This window comes from Balaenoptera musculus, chromosome 3, assembly GCF_009873245.2.
Source record: "Balaenoptera musculus isolate JJ_BM4_2016_0621 chromosome 3, mBalMus1.pri.v3, whole genome shotgun sequence".
Classification (NCBI taxonomy): domain Eukaryota; kingdom Metazoa; phylum Chordata; class Mammalia; order Artiodactyla; family Balaenopteridae; genus Balaenoptera; species Balaenoptera musculus.
In genome coordinates, this window is record NC_045787.1 from 116,117,008 (window position 1) to 116,131,650 (window position 14,643).

The following is a 14,643-nucleotide window of genomic DNA, read 5'->3' on the forward strand; positions in this document are numbered from 1 at the left end:
GAATTCGAAAATGTAAATCAGAAAAAGAGGCATAAAACTGTGAGACTCATTGCTCAGGTGAAACCCAAACCTTGAACCATGACCAGAAGCAAACTCATGCCTCTTTCTCCTTCACATGAACCTCAAATTCCATTAGAACCAGGCAGAGCAGTGAGCTAGTGCACAGTAGAAGTGAAATTTTTTCCTCCTTTCTTTAATACCCTCACACAAAAAAGAATCTGGTCCTTCTTTTCTGGGTTTTGTGCATGTGCTGGCCACACTCACTGGCTTTCCTTTCACATGTGTTCATTTAACTGCTTCCATGGGGGGAAGACATTGAAATAAGCCAGAGGCCAAGTCTTAGTGGATTTCTCCAGTGCTTTAAAACTCTGTTCTTAGGAGAATTCCACAGTGTTTGCCATTGAGCCTGAGAGCTCCAAAAAGTCATTGTTTGACTTGTGCAGCATGTAGAGATGTTCATTTAACAGGGTTACTGAGCGCCTCTGCCTGCCAGGCTCTGACCGCCACACACGTGTGAGCAAGGGGGCGCAGTCTTTCTCTTTTTCAGGAGGGGTGGTTTCTAGTCCTTGGTCAGCCCTTCCTTACCCTTTGGGGCCGCACCTTTGCCCCTACTCTCCCCTCTGACCAGGTTGAATTCTGCTGCTAAATGATTCTTTACAAAACACTGCATCCCATTCCCATTTCCCATTCTGAGGAGCTTCAGTGGTTTCCTATACTTTTTGTATTAAATCTATACTCTTCTCAGGCCTTAATAAAACTAACACTAATAATAAAGAAAAGTGAATAGTTTGGAGCACTTACTATGTGCCAAGCACCACATTTAGGTTTCATATGCATTATCTTAGTTAATCCTCAAAATAACACTATAGCTACACTGGGGGTGGGGATGAGGGTGGGAAATAAAAACACTGTAAAGTAGATAACAATGTTATCCCTATTTTTTTCCAGATAAGGAAGCTAATGCACAGAGAAGTTAAATAACTTACTCAAGGTCATGTGACCAATAAGTGATGGAGTTCGACCCTGTCACTCTGGCTCCAGACCCCATGTTCCTATCAGAAGGTTTTGCTGTCTCAAAAGCTCCTCTACAATCTGCTGTGTCTCTACCTTATTTCTCACAACTGTCCAATTTCCACAGTCCACTTAGGCTGATCTTATGGCTATGCCCACCATTCTCTAGTGTTATTGCCTTTGCTTATTTGTTCAATCATTCATTCATTCATTCATATATTCATTCAGCAAATATTTACTGAGCCCCTGCCCCAGGTGCTCATGTCGTCCAGATGATATAACCAAGAATGCTCTCTTCTCTCACCAGTTCTCCAAATCCTCCAAATTTCAGGCTTTGTTCCAGACCCTTTCTTTTATACATCCCACTTCAGCCAATGCAGCTGGCATGGCATCCCTCTCCATGAATGCTGAGGGCAGAGTAGGGCATGACATAGTTTAGCACTCAATTTCACAGAGGCTTTGTGAGCTCTCATGCTGTCTCACTGTCCTATCAGGAGTGTGATGTCTGGAGGACCGAGTCAGAGAACTTGCTCCTTTCATATCCATCACAGTGTGGAGTGTACATTAGGCATCCAAGAAACATTCTTTCACCCAATTGGTGAGTGAACAAATGGGGTCCAATGAAAATACAACGATTTTTTAAAAAATTAATTTATTTATATTTTTGGCTGTGTTGGGTCTTCATTGCTGCGCTCAGGCTTTCTCTGTTTGTGGTGAGCTGGGGCTCCTCTTCGTTGCAGTGCGCGGGCTTCTCCTTGAAGTGGCTTCTCTTGTTGTGGAGCATGGGCTCTAGGCGCGCGGGCTTCAGTAGCGTGGCACTTGGGCTCAGTAGTTGTGGCTCGCGAGCTCTAGAGCACAGGCTCAGTAGTTGTGGCGCATGGGATTAGCTGCTCTGCGGCATGTGGGATCTTCCTGGACCAGAGCTTGAACCCATGTTCCCTGCATTGGCAGGCAGATTCTTAACCACTGTGCCACCAGGGAAGCCCTACAATGATTTTTTAAATGGTCTTCTGAAAAACCGTGAATCTGGGTTCTTCCTTTGACCTAGAATTCACCTCAAGTTGATGACAGTCTCCTGAGTTAGGTATTATACCCATTTTACAGATAAAACTGAGGCTCAAGGAAGGTGGGTAACTTGTCTGATTTCACAAAATGAACAAACCTCAGAGCACAAATTCCCAACCCCTGCATCATGCTGCCTCCACAATCCTTGGATGGTTCTCCTGAGTTCACAAATGTTGAAAATCCATTGCAGTTCCAGTGGCTAATGGACTTTCATAAAAAATATGCTTTGTCAGGACCTTCCACACAGACATTTTTCTTTATTTCTGGGAATGGAAACTTGTGAAGAAACTCCAGTGACTTCTACATCTGGCTGGCTGCTTACTCCTGGGACTTGAGGTCAAATCCTAGAAAAGAGTCATGTGGGATGTGCTCCCTGGCCATGTCTCTGGTTCTTGGATGCTGCCAAGTAACATTCCTTGAGTTTGTACTCATATGATAGTGCTCCTTCCTCAAGGGGGTGGTGGGGATGGGGGTGGGGAACGTTCTATTTTTCCTTTGGTGGTTATGCCCTGTCACACCCAAGCAGCTCAGTAAAAGAGGAGTGGCCAAGGACCTTACTGAAAACACTGTTCTTTCATCTCTTCTCCCCCAGCATGACCCCACATGTCCCAGCTGCCCTCTCCAGCCTCGCTCCCTTGCCGGGGCAGTTTTCTCCGCCTTCTCCCTCACCCTCACCTTGCCCTGACCGCATTAGAGCCTCAGAGACCCTGTGCTTTCCCCTCAGGCCTCCGTCAGGTTCTTCTCACCTGCTCCTCCTTCTCTGCAATCCTCACGTTTGCAGCCTCTCAGCCTCCCTTCCCTTAATGCTGTTAGTACACGTTTCCTTTCAGCAGCCTCTCCCCAAACCACTGCTCCTTCTCCTTTCTCTAGACCCCTTCTCCAGTCTCTCTGCTCCTAGCACTTCTCCCCTCCACTGCCTCCCTCAAACCTCATTCTAGCCCAACTCTTCCCCAACCTGTCCCTAACCTGCAGTTGGAGTTCCCCTCCTCAGATCTGCCACCCCAGGTGTGACTGCCCCTGCCCTGCTCCCACCATCTTCCTGCCTCCTAATCTCTGACCTTTGGGACCCGGGCTCATGTTTTAAATCTCTTCTCTCCTATTAGTATAACTCTGACTGGAGTCATGACTATCTTTCACAACTGTCTTTTATTCCCGTTTGTATGCTAGTTTCTTTTTTTTTTTAAGATTTTTTTTTTGATGTGGACCATTTTTAAGGTCTTTATTGAATTTGTTACAATATTGTTTCTGTTTTATGTTTTGGTTTTTTGGCCACGAGGCCTGTGGGATCATTGCTCCCCGACCGGGGCTCAAACCCGCATCCCCTGCATTGGAAGGCGAAGTCTCAACCACTGGACTGCCAGAGAAGTCCCGCTAGTTTCTTTTTTAAATAAATGTATAAAAATAAAGAAGTGTCACTTAAAATGAAACTATTAAGTAAACAGTACAGGTGGTACTTGGATATGAGGTGCACCACCGATAAACTCCTGATCTTCAAGGATCATGCCTCAAGCAGCCTGGCATTGCTCATTGCCAGGCACCAAAATGTGCTCACTGGAAGTTATTTATAAAATAACTTTTTGGTTTAAAATCCCACAGGCTGAGAGGGAAGGACGACATACATGAAACCTCCATAGTGGTGCAGGGACTAGAAGAGTAAAACTTAAATGGAACTCAGAAAGTGACGGGATGAAATAAGCAGTGGCTTTCAAACCAGGACCTCCATGGAGTGTTAGATTTTCATTTTGAAGCTGATGGTCTATGTCTAGCAAACGGAAAGTCATAGAGGTGCAGGCATATGATTATAGTGAGCAAGGGGAGGAAATTGAAGAGAAAATCGATATCTAATCTGCAAAACAAAAAAGCTTTTCAAGTAGGACTTTCAGGCTTGTTCTAGGCTTTGCTCTGGGAGTGTTTCAGTGCTTTCTCTTTCTGTTGGAATAGAAGGAGGCCTTCAGGGCAGGAGGTCTGGGCCTGGGCTACAGCCCGTCTCGTCCCCTCTCCTGAATGAATGAAGTCTTATTATTTTCTCCAGCAAAGGCTGCACTACTTGTTGAGAGGCTTATGGGGAAAGTTGCCAGAGAGCAATCCAGTTATCAGCCTCAGCCCCAGTCCTCTCAGGTACAGTTCGCGGAGCAAACCCTCGAACCTACTTGGGTCTAGACCCAGAAAACACGGAGAGGAGCAGCCCACAAGCGAACCCTGCGTGCCATGCACTGAACAGGGTACGGTGGGGACACAGGCCCTGCCAGCCAGGCACTTGCACTGGCGGCGAGGGGATAACGTCTGGAGTCTCGGAGCACTGATCGAACTTGAGGGGAGTGCCTGTTGGAATCTCAGGTATCCATCCCAACTCGGAGGCCTGAGCAGCCAGGCCAGAGACGGACCTCGAGTCTCTGCGTCGCTAACAGCCCGGCAGCGCTCCAGGAGGCGATTCCAGGCCCAGCTGCAGCGGACTGGGCTCTTGTTGTGACACCGCCCACCGCCTCGCCCCGCCCCGCCCCTTGCGGGTTGCCAAGGTGATCAGGTGACTCCGAGCTCGCGGCGCTCGGGCCGGTTGTGACGTCAGACGCGCCCAGGCTCCTTACTCGCTCCTTGGCAGGTGCGGCGCGACTTGTGCAGTCTCGTCTGATCCCAGCGGGTCCGGGCCGAACCAGTGCCTAGCAGGTTCGAAGAGAAGAGAGGTAAGGTGCGGCGGAGCCGGACCCGGCCAAGCTGGGACCAGGGAGGGGGTGAGGCGCGGGCAGGGCCCTTCCGGGGTTTTGCGCACCCCCGAGCTCCCCAGAGGACGCCGGAAGAGCGAAGGGCCCCGGGGCGGGATGGGCCGGCTCCGGCCGAGGAGCGCGCACGGGCTGGGAGGGAGGCCGGGAGCTGGGGAGCGGTTGCAGCCGGCCCGATGCCCACCCCGGCTCATCGCGGCTGCTCCTCCGGGTCCCGTCGCAGCGCCGCTGGCGGAGACTGGGAAGAGCCAGCGCCGCCCGCCCGGCCTCTGGGCAGTGGACTAAGGGGCTCCGCGTTGCGAGGAGTCGGCTGAGAGCTGGGCTCGCCACACCCGGTCTCGCGGGACGTCTGCGGGAGGCTTCTGCATCTCTTCGCCTTGGGCTGCGATTTCTAGGGCGCTGCCGGGGATCCACTCCGTGCTCTGAGCCGGGCCTGCTGGGGGCGGGAGACCGCTCGGGAGCCCCGCGGGTGGGAGCAGGGGCCGGGTGTGTTCAGGAAAGGTGTTGCGGGGGGAAAGGAATCCTGACTGTTGAGAACGGTGTATAGGGATCTGAATAGACCTGTTGGAGGAAGTGAAATCTGAGCGGAGCCCTGAGGGGGGCGGCTAATCTCCGGCAGCTGTGGGCATTGGACGAGTAGAGGGAGGGAAAGGGGACCTCTGGAGAAGGAGACCTTGAGCCTTGCGCTGGAGGTAAGGGAAAGACGATTCGGTGACTTACTGGACCGAGTGCTAGGGCGGTTTTGGGGGCGGAGGGGAAGTTTGGAGATTTAGGGCCGGTTGGGAAGAACTCTTTGAGCGCTCAGCTGAGGGTTTGTGTACCGTGGGGAGCCACTGAAGCGTCGGCTGGGTTGGGGTAGGGGAACACTGGGATGGGGAGACACCGAGGAGGCTGTTGTAATAGCTTGGAAAAGAGGCGACAACGCCTAGAACTCTGGTCCGTTGGGATTCTGTCAACCCTGCTTCTGAAATCTTTGTAGCAGACAAGGATGTGGGAGCAGGCAGCCAGGTGCCAATTACCCCGGCCATTGTTAGCAGATTTAAAAAAAATTCCTTCTCTTGCGGGAAAGGAAGCACGCAGCTGCGGCTCATTTTCTCTTCTCACTTGGCCGGGTGAGTTAATGACTCTCTGAGGGCTTTGCTTCCCTTGATATGCACTGAGGTTGTATTGTCCACAGCACTTACCCTTTAGAAATTTCAGAGTGTTCTACAAACACCTCTTATCCCCAGGGTGAAACCCAACCCTGATCGAGTGGTAGGAGATTTAATGGCAGGGAAGTTATTGAAGGGTAATCAGTGCCCCAAACATGAATGGGGGCATTGGGGAAGCTGAGAGGACCCCCCCTTCTCTTCGTTAATTGTAGAACAGAGTTCCCCTTTCCTACCTGCTACCCTCAGTTTGTGGGCTTCTTAGGTAAGGCTGCTTAAGTGTTAATTGGCCATTTTGTCTTAAATTCTTGAGAAATAGGAAGAAGATATTTTGATTTTTGAAGAGGAATGATTTGGTGATATATGGGTTTTTTTCCAGCTCTGAAATTTACTGATCCTATGACCAAAAAAAGCACAGTTGTCCTTTTTAGATTGAACCTTTCACAAACTTCTGTATTCTGGGAGGAAGTGAAATAGCTGAAACTTCTCACCTATTTGTTTTGTATTTGTTTGACTCCAGAAAACAGAATTGGACTCCAGGAATCCTGTACAGTAAAAGGCAGTTGAGGGAATTGCTGAGAATTTGGCAAGGTGGCTGCAGCTGGTTTGTGCATTAAACGGAGAAACCAGTACAGCACTCAAGGGAGGACAAATCCAGAGTGCTGGCAGCTGGGGAGAGCGAGCTTCCCAGTCAGATCAGCAACATCATTCTCTGTAAAAGATGTCTTAAGACAGGTCATTTGAGCATTGAGCAAGTGTGTTTACCACATACTTCTACTTACCCAAAGAGTTTTTCCTCCCGTGTACCTATTCATTGGCCGGGCTTGTTATGATAGAGTTTTTTATGGGGCTCTCCAGGAGCCCCATAATATTAAGAATCGCTGGAAATTAGATTTCTGGGCCACGTTTTTAAAAAACTGTTAACCATTTTCTAAATGGTCTTTGGAATTATTTGGAAGGGCCAACTAATCATGCTTCCTTTGGAAACAGTCCGCTCCCCCTCCCCCAGACACTGTAACTATGTGCTGTCAGGGCAGTTAAGTAGGCCGAGAGTTTTGGGAAATTTTCTGCTTTCATTCACCCCGGCTGCCCCCACAAATGTTCCCATTGGTAGAGAATTTAAGACTTCAATGTTAGGAAAAAAGGATAGTGTTTCCCTCAACACAAGCGATGATAAACACCAGGCCTGGCTGTTCTGTTGAAGAACAGAAATACCCTCCCTTAAGGGGAACTGGGCCCAGGTGAGAGGCAGGGCTAGGGTATGAGACAGGGACCCCCACGGAGCGTTCTAGGCCTGCACCTTTGTTACCCAAGGGCAGGCCCTCCTTTCTTGGCTGGAAACAGTCCTCAACCTTGAAATGGGGTAATGGGCAGTGCCCCCTTCACAGAGGTTCTTTTTTTTTTCTTTTCTTTTAAAAAGATTTTATTAAAGGTCTTTATAGAGCAACATCCAGACTCCAGATCCAGCGGCCAAGGAGACCCTATTATGCTGTGGGTACCGGCTGGGGCACGGCAGGTGGCTCTGGCTTCCCACCCTTCTGCTCGGAGATGGGGGTGGTGGGCAGTATTTCATCTTTGGGTTCCACAATGCTCACGTGATCAGGCAGGGGCTTCTTAGGGCCAGTCTTACCAGGTGGGTCCCAAGGCAGCATGATCTTTACCTTGATGCCCAATACACCCTGTCTGAGCAGCATGTGGCGCATGGTGGTATCAACATAGTAGTTAACAAGGTCCCCACTGTGGATCATTAGGCCATCCACAAACTTCATGGATTTAGCCCTCTGTCCTCGGAGTTTCCCAGGCACCATGACCTCGCAGCCTTCGGCCCCACTCTCCACGATAAACCACAGCACACCATAGCAGGTCCTCCGCATAGCAAGGCCTCCTAGGGGCTTGTAATGCAGAGACTCTGCCTGGGCAATGGCGCACAGACCGCTTATGGCCAACTTTTCAGCATAAAGCTCTACACTGCCCTCAGGGAAGCCAAATCTCTTCTGAAACACAGCAGTCAATTCCTGGATCCGTCGGCCCTTCCTCACCAAGAACATTCTGTGTCCTGGTGGCCAAGATAATGATTTCTGTCCTGGTTGGTGTAACTCGGACCTCAACTCCAGAGTACCCATCTTCAGCCAGCTCCCGAGTGAGAAACTCGTTCAGTTCAGCTTTGAATATGCCGTCAGTGTCAAACTTCCTCTTCTTGGAAATCTGCACGGCCATCTTGCCGCCGCGCCCCGCCGAAAGGAAAGGCTTCACCAAGGTTTTTTTGTTTTGTTTATTCATAAATTTACTTATTTATTTATTTTTGGCTCTGTTGGGTCTTCGTTGCTGCGCGTGGGCTTCCTCTAGTTGTGGAGAGCGGGGCGGGGTGGGGGGGTTACTCTTCGTTGTGGTGTGCGGGCTTCTCATTGTGGTGGCTTCTCTTGTTGCGGAGCACGGGCTTTAGGTGCGCGGGCTTCAGTAGTTGTGGCTTGCGGGCTCTAGAGCACAAGCTCAGTAGTTGTGGCGCGTGGGCTTAGTTGCTCCGCGGCATGTGGGATTTTCCCGGCCCAGGGCTCGAACCCGTGTCCCCTGCATTGGCAGGCAGATTCTTAACCACTGCACCACCAGGGAAGTCCTTCACAGAGGTTCTGAAGGAATATTAATGGGAGGCTTTTATGAAATTTGAGCTCTTTCAAAGCAGAATATTTTAATTTTTGGATGATTGGTATTTTTTTGAGATGCAGTGAAATAAAAAAAGAGGTGGACATTCTAAATTTTTTTGTAAAAGCCTCATTCAGCACCCTAAGGCTTTTTTGTTTTTGTTTCCGGGTGTATTTGGGCTTGGTTACCAATAAGCCAATAATCAGATCTGGAGGCCTGAGGGTAAGTGCATGTTTGCATTTCATATGTAACTAAGTTCAGACTGTTTCACACTTTATCCAGCTGGTTTAGAGTGCCTGGAGTAAACCTTGCAGCTTCTTGGGCTTTGGACCCAACATCCTTTCAACCCAACATCCTTTCAACCCTAAAGGAGTTTTTACTAAGCACTTCAGAGACTGAAGTGGGCAATAATGCTCACTAAATTGAATGAGGAGTGAAATAGTCATCTTTTAAAATTCAATTCTCCTGAGTCACTCTGCCAGTCTTCCATCAGATAGAGATTCAAGTGCTTGCTGACGTGCCCAGGGAACTACAGAACTACAACATCCACTCTCGGACTTGTGACATTTGTTGTCTAGGCATAGTTCTCACAGGGAAGTTCTGACAGGAGAGGCTTCCTGTTTTTCTCAGGCTGAATTGAGTGCTGTGTTCTAGGCCTCCAAGCTCCTCACGCTTGACCAGCCCTACTAATTGGCTTGGCTGTAAAATGGGAGTCAGCAATTAAAACACAGCAGTTTAGAAGCAAGGGGATTGGGCATGAGTTGACCCTCCAGGCTCTGGCCAAAAAGGTTCACACCATTTTGGGCACTATATACAAAGGGCTCTTCAAAAGGCAGTGAGCTTAGAATGACTTCTTTTGTAGTTTTTAGGAGACATATGTGGAATATTAGTACTGATTTAGGCCTCAAAACCAGAGCTAGGAAACTGGATGGGCCCTCACTTCTAAAGCAAGGGAGGGAGTTCCCTGGTGGCGCAGTGGTTAAGAATCCGCCTGCCGATGCAGGGGACATGGGTTCGATCCTTGGGCCGGGAAGATCCCACATGCTGTGGAACAACTAAGCCCGTGCACCACAACTACTGAGCCCGCGTGCCTAGTCCTGTGCTCTGCAACAAGAGAAGCCACCACAATGAGAAGTCTGCGCACCACAACGAAGAGAAGCCCCCCAGTCGCTGTAACTAGAGAAAGCCTGCACGCAGCAATGAAGACCCAACGCAGCCAAACAAAAAAAAAAAAGCAAGGGAGATAAATGGTTTGAATCCAGTGTCTGTGGGTAGCAAGTCTGGTATCAGGCTTTGCCAAAAACAAAGGATGGTTTATATTTTTCTGAACCTTTTGATTAAAGGCATACCTCATTTTATTGTACTTTGATCTATTGGGCCTTGCAGATACTGTGATTTTTACAGATAGAAGGTTTGTGGCAACCTTGTGTCTATCGGCGTCATTTTTCCGACAGCATTTGTTCACTTTGTTTCTCTGTGTCACATTTTGGTAATTCTTGGCAATACTTCAAACCTCCACCAGCAAAAAAGATTACAACTCGCTGAAGGCTCAGAAGTTTGTTAGCATTTTTCAGTGATAAAGTATTTTTTTTTTAATATTTATTTAATTTATTTATTTGGCTGCACCGGTTCTTAGCTGCAGCATGCACGTGGGCTCTAGTTCCCTGACCAGGGATCCAACCCGCGCCCCCTGCGTTGGGAGCGTGGAGTCTTAACCATTGGACCACCAGGGAAGTCCCACAGCGGTGAAGTATTTTAAAATTACGGTGTGTACATTATTTTTTTAGACAATAGACTACGGTATAGTGAAAACATAACTTTCATCTGCACTGAGAAACCAAAAAATTTGTGTGACTCTTTATTGTGATATTCAGTTTATTGTGGTGATGCGTGTGAATGATTTAAGGGAGTCTTGGTAATCATGGTGAGAGGAGGGTTTTTTTTTTTTTTTTGGGATGCGTTGGGTCTTCGTTGCTGTGCGTGGGCTTTCTCTAGTTGTGGTGAGCGGGGGCTACTCCTCGTTGCGGTGCGCGGGCTTCTCGCTGTGGTGGCCTTTCTCTTGTTGCAGAGCACGGGCTCTAGGCGCACGGGCTTCAGTAGTTGCAGCACGCAGGCTCAGTAGTTGTGGCTCGCGGGCTCTAGAGTGCAGGCTCAGTAGTTGTGGCACACAGGCTTCCCGGACCAGGGCTCGAACCCGTGTCCCCTGCATTGGCAGGCGGATTCTTAACCACTGCGCCACCAGGGAAGCCCCGAGAGGAGGGTTTGATCTACCTGAATTTACTCACTGGAGAGTAATGCCTTATTCACAGATGCCTTTCATCAGTTCTCTGATTTGTGTTAAAGAGTCATTAGTTAGTCTCAAGAGAATTGGCCCAGAAAATAAATCACGACTGAAATCTAGCCTCTTGGCCAGTGTTCAAAGAAAGGTAGGGGTGGGGAACAATTGAATTGCAAAGGTATTTGGGAAGAGGATGACCTGGGAAGTGGTGCTAGACTTCTGCTCTCAGTACTTCACCGGTCAGCTTTCAGTATTGGGACCTCGGGCAGGATCATTTGGGGACAGTATGTGTGAAGAGGGGGACTTCTGTAGGAACGTGCTTATCTCATGAGTCCTTGTCTTTAAACCTATACTTACTGCTTTCCTGCTGCCCGCTAGCTTTCCAGAGACCCCAGACCCCGTGTCCCCCCTTCCCCCACCCCCAGCCTTTCTTTGGCAACACCCTCTCAAAAGGCTGGTGTGATTCGTCAATCTCTGATCCAATTTCTGCGTCCTCTGGTTCTGCTGACTTTGCTGAACTAAATCTTGGTGATATTTGATGTGTGATGGTGGCAGAACTCCAGTGAGGGGTAGTTGCATTCTAAGGGCTTGGAGGTGGATACTTTATCTGTTTCTCACACTTAATTTGTGTTCCACCTGCATGATTTTTGTCTTATCTCTTTGCCATCAGTACTATTATTTAACATTTTTCTTTAAATTATGCCATTTTAAAAAAAACTCTAAAAGTTATTTGAAAGGGAAACTATGATTGGCTTAAATTGGAAACCACTATCACCTGCCACAAATAGAAAGCAATATTAAAAAGCATAACTATTAAAATTAAGTTGTCTGTCCACATTCCCCAAATTGTTCCACATACTCCAGTTGGAAAAATACTGCCTTCATCCAAAGATATGACTCACTCTGTTAATGTTTTCAGGTGGCAGTAAACAGGTGGTAGGAATGGTTTGGGGGTAGGCAGGCCTTCAGAGAGGACCCCTTGAGTCCCATCTCCTGAAACTCTGCATGGCTATATGACACCAGGAAGACAGCAGAGTGAAAAATCTAGGAACTAAAAAGAAATACATGCAGTCAGTTGAAACCACTGGTGTTTTGATATGAGGTTTGCCAAAAGGAGGCCCAAGTGGTGGTGAGCCTGTATACTACATTAAATTCTAGGCCCTCCACCAGGGATGTGACTTTATTGATGCTGTGTTCTGTTGTTCTTTCTGTGCAGGTGTGCTCTTGGAAAACTCGGGTTTTTGTTCAGGGTGGATGCAGTTTGTTTTCTTGTTTTTGTTTTTAATTCATCAATACTCCATACTACTTTGGGCCCCTTGTCTTCCATATATACGGTTGCCCTTGGTGGATGTTACTAATGACAGAACTCTGAAGTTATCATCTAGCATGTGTTTTTTTCTAACCTTTTTGTCCATAATGCCTATTCCTTTAAAAAATTCTATGAAAATGAAAGGGGGGGCAGTGAGCTGCCCTGGGATGTCTGGTCCTTAGGGTGCTCACATGACAGGTGTGACTGGTACTTGCTGGTGTTCAGTGAAATTCACTCTTGTCCTTTAAAGCCGCCCTGCGGCGCTGACTGAGCTGCCGCTCCCGCACAGGGTCAGGAGAGCGCGCTTAATGGTGGAGCAAAGCCAGGGCTGGTCTGGTAGCCGGCAGGAACCAGGGGTGCTTAGTTAAATTGCCAGCACATGAAGCTGTAGGGGCCTTTTTCTAAGCCGTCAAGATTTCAATTTTCCCACAAAGCCTAGTCTAATGCTCTGGGAGGGGGCAGGCAGAGCCTGTCTTTCAGGGGCTGTGCTGGTGAGGGACCTGGCCTGGGAAGTGGCCTTGTCAGGCTTGTTGGGAGGGATAGACTGTCCCTTTCTAGTGTGTCCTGTCAAGTTGGCAGGGGGCAGAGTTCCTCCCTTTTCTCTCTCTCCCTGCTCTAACCTATTCTTTAATCTCCTCAACTCACTTTCTCTGTTAACAGCTTTCTTCCCTTTTTCTTTCCCTTCTGTTCACTGCTGCTTTTGCTTCCTACCCTCCCTCTTGCTGGGCTCATTTTCCCTCCATTGTCACTTTGAGGGCTGGCTGTTTGAAGTTCCAGAGTTACAATGCTCTCCTGTACATCCCATGACTAGATGTAATTCAGAGGTCCCCAGCCTTTTTTTCTGAGCAGGAGCCAGCCTTCACTTCCCCATGGCTTTAAGATAGCAGCATCAGTGGGGTGCTGACCGGAGTTCCCGAGCTGAGGGGTGGGATGCAGCTGGTGGTTGGAGTTCCCAAGGGGTGAGTGGGCAGTGGGGGGGTGGGCTTGCTGGCATTATGGGAGCTGTCAGACAAGGGGCTGAGGGAGGTCCACCTTTGGGGAGTTCTTCCAGAAGCTGAAGGCAGAAGGCTGTCCTACATTCAGGTAGTCCTCTGGCTTCTGCAGAGGACCATCCAGGACTAATAAAGGCTGGAGAAGGGGCCCTTGGTGAGGTTGGCCTGGAACCCATGGGACTATTCACAGCTGTGGATCCTGCCCTGGAGCTGGAACAAAACATGTTCTCAGTGGTAGCTGGATGGTTGTTGGAAGCATCTAGAAGTGTGGCTTTCCTGCTCAACAAGTTAAGAAATAGGTTATTTTCTCCTAAAAGCCATGGGGCAGACATTACTCAAAGATAACTTTCATTTTTTACTGTGTGTAGTCATCTCTCAGTAGTTCCAGGACCCCCTCGTACCAAAATAATGTGGATGCTCAAGTCCCTTAGATAAAATGGCATAGTATTTGCATATAACCTACAAACATCCTCTGAATACTTTAAATCATCTCTAGATTACTTATTATTATTATTTTTAATAAATTTATTTATTTTATTTATTTTTGGCTGTGTTGGGTCTTCGTTGCTTCGTGCGGGCTTTCTCTAGTTGTGGAGAGCGGGGGCTACTCTTCGTTGTGGTGCATGGGCTCTAGGCGCGTGGGCTTCAGTAGTTGTGGCACACGGGCTCAGTAGTTGTGGCTCACGAGCTCTAGAGTACAGGCTCAGTAGTTGTGGCACACGTAGATTACTTATAAAACCTAACACGTAAATGCTGTGTAAGTGGTTGCCATTCAAGCTTTGCTTTTTGGAACTCTCTGGAATTTTTTTTCCAAATATTTTCGATTTGCTGTTGGTTGAATCCAAGGTTGTGGAACCCGCAGATACAGAGGGCCAACTGTGTAGAAAAGTGTGTATAACAAAAAAGTACAGTTTAATGAATAATTATATTCATTAATACAACTGTAATCTATTCAGGTCTAGAAATAGAACTTTATTTTTAAGCCCAAATTGGATAGTAGAATGCTCTGTGTTATAATTTGCTTTTTTCACTATGTTGGCACTTTTCCATTATCAGCACATGTAATTCTACCTCATTCTTCTTAAGGGTCAAATAGCAGTTCCATGGTTTGGAAATTCCATGGTTTATTTAATCATCCCCATACTGATGGGCCTTTGGGATGTTACATATCATATATGTATGTGTATGTATTTTATATATATGTTATATAGTTATTATAAGCAAATGTTATAATAAATATTTGTGTTTGTGGTATAAAATTGTGTATATAATTGGTTTTTTGGTGTACTGGCACTAGTATATACCTGTAGGATAAATTCCTAAAGGTGGAATTACTGGTTCAAGGAATAAGGTGTTTTTTATTATTTGAGGTTTCACTTAAAAATGAGTCTTTATTGAAGAATTTATAAGAAAATAGAATGGACCCACTGTAAAACAGAAAGGGTGTTTCCTCCAAACATTAGGGAGGAATAGGATACCGATG

General features: G+C 47.7%; 1 protein-coding gene and 1 long non-coding RNA gene across 2 annotated transcripts in view; one reads left to right on the forward strand and one right to left on the reverse strand.

The window, feature by feature from the left end:
• The first annotated feature begins 4,605 nt into the window (after positions 1-4,605).
• LOC118892358 overlaps positions 4,606-14,643 on the forward strand; it is a 69,736-nt gene continuing 59,698 nt past the window's right edge. The window contains exon 1 of the long non-coding RNA XR_005019294.1: positions 4,606-4,757. This is a non-coding gene — a long non-coding RNA (uncharacterized LOC118892358). The remainder of the gene's footprint in view (positions 4,758-14,643) is intronic.
• Positions 7,347-8,189, reverse strand: LOC118892356 (40S ribosomal protein S3-like). The gene is given in 2 exon segments (XM_036846950.1): positions 7,347-7,974; positions 7,976-8,189. Coding segments are annotated over 2 exon segments (732 nt in total). The 5' UTR covers positions 8,159-8,189; the 3' UTR covers positions 7,347-7,425.